Genomic DNA, 8,421 nt, shown 5'->3' on the forward strand with positions numbered 1-8,421 from the left:
AATCTCTTAATTCTGCATCAGGTCACAGAGGCCAAGAGAGGAGTCTTTCAGGATTGAGAGATGCCAAGTAAGGACTCAGGAGGATCTATTAGATTCAGCAGTAAGGAGATGGCAGATGTCTGGGTTGGGTATAGAGGTGGAGTGACTATAGATAATACCAGAGATGAGAGATGTGCCGATAGCTGCAGTAGCAGTTCAGGCTTACCAAGTGTTATTCTAAGCATTTTATACTATTAACTCATCTACTATTCACAACCACTCTATGAGGTAGGAATTATCATCCCTGTTTTCCCATAGAGAAATTAAGGGGTTAAATGGCTTCCTAAGGTGACCTTGGTGACATGGCAAAGCCTAGATTTGGGAACATAGCAGTCAGGGACCAAACTCCATGCTGTTATTTGTCAAGCCATATATCCAGCTCTCAGCAGGAGGAGAGTGGGTACCAGGGCAGGGCCAGTAGAAAGAGGCAGGCTGGAGCCTGGAGCAGGATAATGAAGGGTGGGTCAAGTGATTTAGGGCTGAGTGGTTCCTTCTCCTAGGCCATAAACTAAGGGGACCTGTCAGCAGCTGAAAAGGAAGATAAGGTAATTCAGAAGGGAGGGACTGTGTGGGCCTGGGGACCACCCCCTTTCTCCAGCAGAGGCTTGAGGTCATGCACCTTTATCCTTTGCTCTGTGGGAAATTCACAGACCAGAGTGCTGCCAAACAGAAGTATGAGGGCCACCTGTGGGGGTGGGGTAGCTCAGCTGACACAGCTTGAGCTCCTCTATCCCCAATACCTGGCCACCCAAATCCAAGAACATGTGTAAGTGGTAAACATCCCAGATGTTCTAGGAAAGCCACAGATCAGAGCTTGGGAAGGGGCTGCATGGCCATAATGGCCAAGGCTCAGGAGCTGGTATCTCTCCCACCCCAGGTCAGGTCCTGCGTCTTTAGACCTCTGGACTCATGCATGAAAAGTGCATGCATGTGCCCACAATCACATTGGCAGCTCACTTGGGATTGGAAGAACACAACTATAGTCAGGCCAGGAGGAGGCTTTCAGACCATGGTTCATTAGAAAATCCCACCAAAACGGGATGGAGGGAGACAAGATGTCTTTCATGTTAAAAAGTAGAGAGTAGGCTTGGTGCCTGTGGCTCAAGTGGCTAAGGCGCCAGCCACGTACACCTAAGGTGGCGGGTTTGAATCCCCAGCCCGGACCCGCCAAAACAACAATGACGGCTGCAACCAAAAAAATATAGCCAGGCATTGTGGCGGGCGCCTGTGGTTCCAGCTACTTGGGAGGCGGAGGCAGGAGACTCGCTTGAGCCCAGGAGTTGGAGGTTGCTGTGAGCTGTGATGCCACGGCACTCTGCCCAGGGGGACAGCTTGAGGCTCTGTCTCAAAAAATAAATAAATAAATAAATAAAAAGTAGAGAGTAAATGAGAGAGAGAGAAAGGGCGTGGACACAGGGGAAGAGGAAGGGAAGGAAGAAAGGAAAGGAAGGAAAAGAAGGCTGCCTGATTTCAAGTTCTCCTTAGCTTTACCTAGATGAATCAATCTTGTCCTCAAGTACCCCGTGGAGCCCTCCCTGTAAACAGACAATAGACCAGAGTGATTAAGTGCTACAAGAGAGAAAACCTAGAAGACTTTGCGGAGTGACATGGGGGAAATTGTGGCAGGATTCCCAGAGGATAGAATGAGCTGCACCTTGGTTTGTTGGTTTAGAGACAGTCTCACACTGTTGCCCTGGGGAGAGTGCTGTGCTGTGTGGGGCCATAGCTCACAGCAAACCTCAAACTCTTGGGCTCAAGCAATCCTCTTGCAAGTCATTTACCTTTTGTTGCCTCCACTATGAAATGGGGACGATTCTTGTCTCATGAGGTTGTGGTGAGCATTCCATGAGAGGAGGATATAGTAGTGCCCTTGGCACAATGCCTGTCACTTAGTCAGTGCTCCCTGATCAGCAGCTGGTATTATTATAACCGTTTATCACACATCTGTCTTTTCTTTTCTTTTCTTTTTTTTTTTATTGAATGGTAACTATGTACATTAATGCACTTCTGGGGTACAGTGTACACATCTGTCTTCTCACTTAAAGTGTGGGACAGCAATCCCTATCATGCTGGCTTGAAGGACATGGTGGTGTTGTCTGTGTGAGCTATGGGGTCATTGCAGGTGGCACTTCTGCCACTCAAAGGACAGCCCAGCCCTGCATGGGTAGGGAGACACACCCAGTTCCCCAGTTCCCAACACCAGGAGAAGTTGGGTGACAGCCTCATTCCATCAATGATGGCTTTAGTGCAGCCTACCTTTATGGACCCAGAAGGTATTTAAATTTGTGAGGGTGAAGCCCAGTCCACTTCTTCCTCACAGAGGCTGCTGCCCACAGCAGGTAGGCAGGTATTGGGTGGGGATGAGACTGCCCTGGGCTTCAGACTAGATAATCAGCTCCCATAGCCAGGCCCCAAGAAAGTGGTAGGTCTGGGCTGCAGCTGGGTCTCTTGTCCTCAGCAGTTCAGGATCAGGTTAACCCTAGCCCTGAAGGCTAAAGAGAAGCTCAGGGAAGCCTCATCCATGATGGGGCACAGATCTCAGCTCCACCTTGCCCAACTCCACCCCTGGCTTCACCAACATACTCCAGAGCTCTGTAGAAGATGGGGGTGCACTTTTCTGCTCTGCAGCTTCCTATCCCCTTATCTACCAACACAAGGTGAAGGCTGGGGTGTGTGGCCAGAGTTGAAGGGAGGTTGGGGAACTAAGCATGACAAAAGGAAAGCAAGAGGAGAGGGACAGTTCTGGGGCAGCTCTTGTGACCTCCTGCCCCAGGCCTCCTGCACCATGACGGTTTCATACACCCTCAAAGTGGCAGAGGCCCGCTTCGGAGGCTTCTCTGGCCTGCTTCTTCGCTGGAGGGGGAGCATATACAAGCTCCTCTACAAGGAATTCCTCCTCTTCGTGGCCCTATATGCTTTGCTCAGCATCACCTACCGGTGAGGGAATGGTCTCAGGGCTGGCCTGAGGGGGACTGGGCTGCTCACCTCTCTCTAACCCCACATGACCTTCCCTAGGCTGTTGCTAACCCAGGAGCAGAAACATGTGTATGCTCAGGTGGCCCGGTACTGCAACCGCTCAGCGGACCTCATCCCCTTGTCTTTTGTACTGGGTGAGCCTTGGTATATTCTTTTTGTTTGTTTGTTTGTTTTGAGGCAGAGTCTCACTATGTCACTTTCAGCAGAGTGCCCATGGCATCATAGCTTATAGTAACATCAAATGCTTAGGCTTAAGCGATTCTCTTGCCTCAGCCTCCCAAGCAGCTGGGACTACAGGCGCCCGCCTGGCCATTTTTTGTTGCAGTTGTCATTGTTGCCTCGCTGGCCCAGGTGGGTTTGAACCCACCAGCCTAGGTGTATATGGCCAGCCCCATAACCAAAGTGTTACAGGCGCTGAGTCCTTGGTATATTCCTTGCCATCTTCCCTAACTTTTGGGTTCAGCTGACAGCTCTGAGAGTCAGAATTACCCAAGAGAGCAGCACAGCCTAAAGGCCAACTAGACCAGGCAAAGGAGCTGGGTGCTGAGTCCAGGATTTCAGGAGGGCTAGGCCTTGCCTATCACTTTTTGGACTCTGAGTCCTTTAACAAGGAAAGAGACACCTGCTGGCCTCACAACCTCACTCTGTGCAGTGGAAGGGAGCTGCAGAGAGGCGACAGTACCCTTTCCACCCTCATAGGGAGCAGGCCTCAGAGTTAACCATTATCTAGCTTTGAACTCCCACTTCCCCTCTGCCCAAGGAAGTGTGTACGACTCTTTCCTCTGGGCCTAACCTGGCACAGCAGGGCGGTGGGTCTAGAGGAAGAGGCAGGGCCCTAGAGCCGAAAGTTTCCTTTATCCTACCATGATTCAGAAGCCCTAAAACAGGCCCTCTAGCTGGGAGGCACTGGGCCCTCTAACTCCCGGGCCTTCCATGCTCCTTCCTGGTCCTTCTAACCATGGCGACCAACCAGGTTTCTACGTGACTCTGGTGGTGAACCGCTGGTGGTCCCAGTACACAAGCATCCCGCTGCCGGACCAGCTGATGTGCGTCATTTCTGCTAGCGTGCACGGCGTGGACCAACGGGGCCGCCTGCTACGCCGCACCCTCATCCGCTATGCCAACCTGGCGTCAGTGCTGGTGCTGCGCTCGGTCAGCACGCGCGTGCTCAAGCGTTTCCCCACCATGGAGCACGTGGTTGACGCAGGTGGGCGGCCTGTGGGGAGCCTCTGGGGACACCGCCCACAGCCAGATGCAGGTGACACGCTGCAACAGTGCTGGGACAAGGACCTCAGGGGAAGCGCATGTCGGACATTCTGGGACGCTCTGGGATCCCGGAACCGGAACCGCAAGTCCTGGGCCACCGGAGTTGCAGGGAGAGTGCTGCCATCTGGTGGGACAGCAGCTCCCCCTGGCGGCAGAGGATGCATCTGCGTCCCCCATCACTTTATCACTGCAGGTTTCATGTCCCAGGAAGAGAGGAAAAAGTTTGAGAGCCTGAAATCTGACTTCAACAAGTACTGGGTGCCTTGCGTCTGGTTCACCAACTTGGCTGCCCAGGCCCGGAAGGATGGGCGTATCCGTGATGACATCGCTCTCTGTCTACTTTTGGAAGTGAGTCAGCCCAGGACCAGAATCCACCTGCCCTCCTCCCTGTAGCTTTGCCAGCCAATGATTTTAGTACTCAGCACTCATATGGCTCCAACTATGTACTCCTCACTTTGGGGAGCACTGTACCTATATTAATTAATTTAAGCCAGTCTCGGTAGCCTACACGTATACTCCAGCTACTCTGGAGGCCGAGGCAAGGAGGCAGGAGGATCATGTGAGCCCCAGAGTTGGAGACCAGTCTGGGCAACATAGTGAGACCCTGTCTCCAAACAAAAACAAAAATAAAGGCTCGGCGCCTGTGGCTCAAGTGGCTAAGGCACCAGCCACAGACACCTAAGGTGGTGGGTTTGAATCCAGCTGGGGCCACCAAACAACAATGATGGCTGCAACCAAAAAATAGCTGGGGTTGTGGCGGGCACCTATGGTCCCAGCTACCTGGGAAGCTGAGACAGGAGACTCGCTTGAGCCCAGGAGTTGGAGGTTGCTGTGAGCTGTGATGCCATGGCACTCTACCCAGGGGGACACCTTGAGGCTCTGTCTCAAAAAATAAAAAAAAATAAAAACAAACAAACAAACGAACAACAACAAAAATCCCAAATATATTAATTTAACCCGTACCAAACCCTTGAGACAGATACTATTATCATCCACCTTTCACGGATGACAAAACTGAGGCACAGAGGGGTAAAGAAATTTGGTTAAATTACACAGCTAGTTAGTGGATCCCCAGGGTCTGTGCTAAATTGCTTCCCCTTCACAGTCATCCCAGCCTGATAACACCTTTGAGAGCAGAAAGAGATTGGATCTCCAGGCCTGACCCCCTGGTTTGTGTCGGGCTCTCTTGTTCTCTCTCATTTTTCATTCCTTACTTCTAGTGATTTCTTCCTGTTGTTTCACCAGGAGTTGAACAAATACCGAGCCAAGTGCAGCATGCTGTTCCACTACGACTGGATCAGCATCCCCCTCGTCTACACCCAAGTAACTGCCTCCCACTTCCCAGTCCCAGTGCCTATTGTATGTCCTGTGCTGTGTGAGATTTTGAGAATTAGAGTTGGTACTTGCTTGCCCAGTTTAGTCCCCTGAGGCACTGAAGAGCCACAGGCTTATTCTTGGAGCTTCCCTTCACCCCTACCAAGATGACCCTCTCCCAACCGTGCTGCCACACCCTGATACTTTTTAAATTACTTGTCAGACTCCCCCACAGATCCTTAGAGGCAGCATTTCTCCTTGTCCCACAGTATTGTATATACTGGGAGCCTGGCTCTTCCTTCTGTAGGTGGTGACCATAGCCGTCTACTCCTTCTTTGCCCTTTCCCTGGTTGGCCGTCAGTTTGTAGAGCCAGAGGCAGGGGCTACCCAACCTCAGGAGCCTCTAGAGCCAGGCCAAGAGCCAGCCCTGGCTGTGGGAGACCTGGACATGTATGTGCCGCTCACTACTCTGCTGCAGTTCTTCTTCTACGCTGGCTGGCTCAAGGTGAGCATTTTGTAGTCATGCCAGACTGCTCTGTAGAGACATGGGCACAAGGTCCCCCCCAACTTCGGGGACAGAGTGGGGCTCTGAGCCTAGAAAATACTGTTTCTGCAACCTACAGGTGGCTGAACAAATCATCAATCCCTTTGGTGAGGATGATGATGACTTTGAGACCAATCAGCTCATAGACCGAAACTTGCAGGTGAGGGAGGGTCTGGGGGCAGTTCTCAGCGAGGGCGTGTAAAGGAGGGTCCTGTGACCTGCTGTCCACCCCTCTGCTACCAGGTGTCCCTGCTTTCTGTGGACGACATGTACCAGAATCTGCCCCCCGCCGAAAAGGACCTGTACTGGGATGAGGACCAGCCACAGCCACCCTACACCGTGGCCACAGCGGCCGAATCGTTGCGGCCTTCCTTCCTGGGCTCCACCTTCAACCTGCGGTGAGTGGCCTGAGCTGGCCGAGGCCAGGTGTGAGTCAACACGTGGGTCCCCGCCCACTGGGGGGTTTGCCTGTCATTCGGTGGGTTCTTGTGTCCCGCCCAAGCCGCGTCTCGCTTAGCCCACCCTCTCACCCATAGCATGAGCGACGACGCTGAGCAGAACCTGCAGGTGGAAGCGTCCCCGGCGTCGCCTCGGCCTGCAGCCGCCGCGCAGACCCCGCTGCTCGGCCGCTTGCTGGGTGCAGGGGCGCCCTCCCCAGCCATCAGCCTCCGGAACTTCGGCCGCGCGCGAGGCGCCCCCCGGACCCCGCATCTACTGCGCTTCCGGATGGAGGAGGGCGGCGACCCTGAGGTTGCCACTCGCATCGAGGAGGAGGCGACAGTGGAGTCCGGGGACGAGACCCTGGAGCCCTGAGGCTGCCCTCCTGCCCCCCGGGGTTCCGCGCCCGCTGCCTCCTGCCCACGGTACCCCGTCCTGCCCGTCGGCGCTATCAAGGCAGCTTTTCCCGAGTGCCTTGAGCCCCAGCGTTAGGCATGGACCTTGAAAGAAAAGATGGCGGGAAGGGCCTGAGCCAGGGCAGGGAGTGTGTCCACTATGGTGGGAGAGAAGGTAGGATGGGTCGCTTGCGGGAGGTGAGGCTAGGAGGATAAATGAGACCAGGCACAAAGGACAAGAGTCCAGGTGCACGGTTAACTTCTCGGTAGCCGGTAGCCAGGCCGGTGGTTCTGCCTTGAGGTAGCGTCAGCATCGCTGAAGGTCTTGTCTAAAGAGTGCTGGGTTCCTCTCCCAGCTTTTCTGCTGCAGTAAATTTGAGGGAGGAGCCCAGAAATTTGCATTTCTAAAAAATTCCCAGGTGATTCTGTGCTGCTGATCCTGGGATCATAATTTGAGAGTTATGCATTAAAAATGTTTGGAAGGATATTATACCTAACCCTGATAACCTTACGCAGAAAAACGGGCCAGTATGTGTGCTGGGGGACTTTTGCTTTTGCTGTAATGGTCAAGTGTTTGTTAACAATGAGAATATACGTATTCATTTATTACTTGTGTAATTATAATTGTTTAGAAATTGAATTGGCAGGCACACAGGATAAAGATGAAGTTTTTGGAATCCGCCCTGATTAAACTCGCATGCAATAGGAGTCATACACTGCCCACCCTAAATCTTCAATGTCTGGGCTTACAGGTGCCTTCTCTATTCCCACCACCAAACAGCAGAAAAAAGGACAGTTTATGGGTGGAAGCACAGTCCATCTCCATGGTGGACTTGCAGCACTGGAGCACTCAGTTGAGAAAGGTCTGTGGAACAGCCCCAAAGATTGAAGTTGTAAAATGATTTAAGATTCTTGCCTTCTGCCTTCTAAGTTTCAGCCTCCACTTAAAGAAATTGGTCAATGCTGGGTGGCGCCTGTGGTGCACAGTGGGTAGGGCGCTGGCTCCATATACCGAGGGTGGTGGGTTCAAACCCAGCCCCCGCCAGTGAAAAGAGCAGTGGCAACTGCAACAAAAAATAGAGGAGTGTTGTGGTGGGCACCTGTAGTCCCAGCTACTTGGGAGGCTGAAGCAAGAGAATCGCTTAAGTGATTAAGAATTGGTGGTTAGGCTTAGCGCCTGTGGCTCAAGTGGCTAAGGCGCCAGCCATGTACACCTGAGCTGGCTGGTTCACATCCAGCCCAGCCCGCCAAACAACAATGACAGCTGCAACCAAAAACAATAGCCAGGCCTTATGGCAGGCTCCTATAGTCCCAGCTACTTGAGAGGTGGAGGCAGGAGAATTGCTTGAGCCCGGGAGTTAGAGGTTGCTGTGAGCTGTGATACCACAGCATTACCCAGGGCCACAGCTTGAGGCTCTGTCTTAAAAGAAAGAGTTGGGGCTCGGCGCC

At 52.8% G+C, this 8,421-nt stretch overlaps 1 protein-coding gene across 1 annotated transcript; it reads left to right on the forward strand.

Annotated features, from left to right (window-relative positions):
- The first annotated feature begins 2,788 nt into the window (after nucleotides 1-2,788).
- Nucleotides 2,789-7,590, forward strand: BEST4 (bestrophin 4). The gene is made up of 9 exons (XM_003801192.3): nucleotides 2,789-2,976; nucleotides 3,055-3,149; nucleotides 3,989-4,222; nucleotides 4,475-4,629; nucleotides 5,527-5,604; nucleotides 5,903-6,100; nucleotides 6,219-6,299; nucleotides 6,383-6,537; nucleotides 6,676-7,590. Exons 1-9 carry the CDS (start codon nucleotides 2,825-2,827, stop codon nucleotides 6,950-6,952), a joined length of 1,425 nt encoding a protein of 474 aa, XP_003801240.1. The 5' UTR covers nucleotides 2,789-2,824; the 3' UTR covers nucleotides 6,953-7,590.
- The last annotated feature ends 831 nt before the right edge of the window (nucleotides 7,591-8,421 follow it).

This window comes from Otolemur garnettii, unplaced genomic scaffold (assembly GCF_000181295.1).
Source record: "Otolemur garnettii isolate 467f Iridium unplaced genomic scaffold, OtoGar3 scaffold00202, whole genome shotgun sequence".
Classification (NCBI taxonomy): domain Eukaryota; kingdom Metazoa; phylum Chordata; class Mammalia; order Primates; family Galagidae; genus Otolemur; species Otolemur garnettii.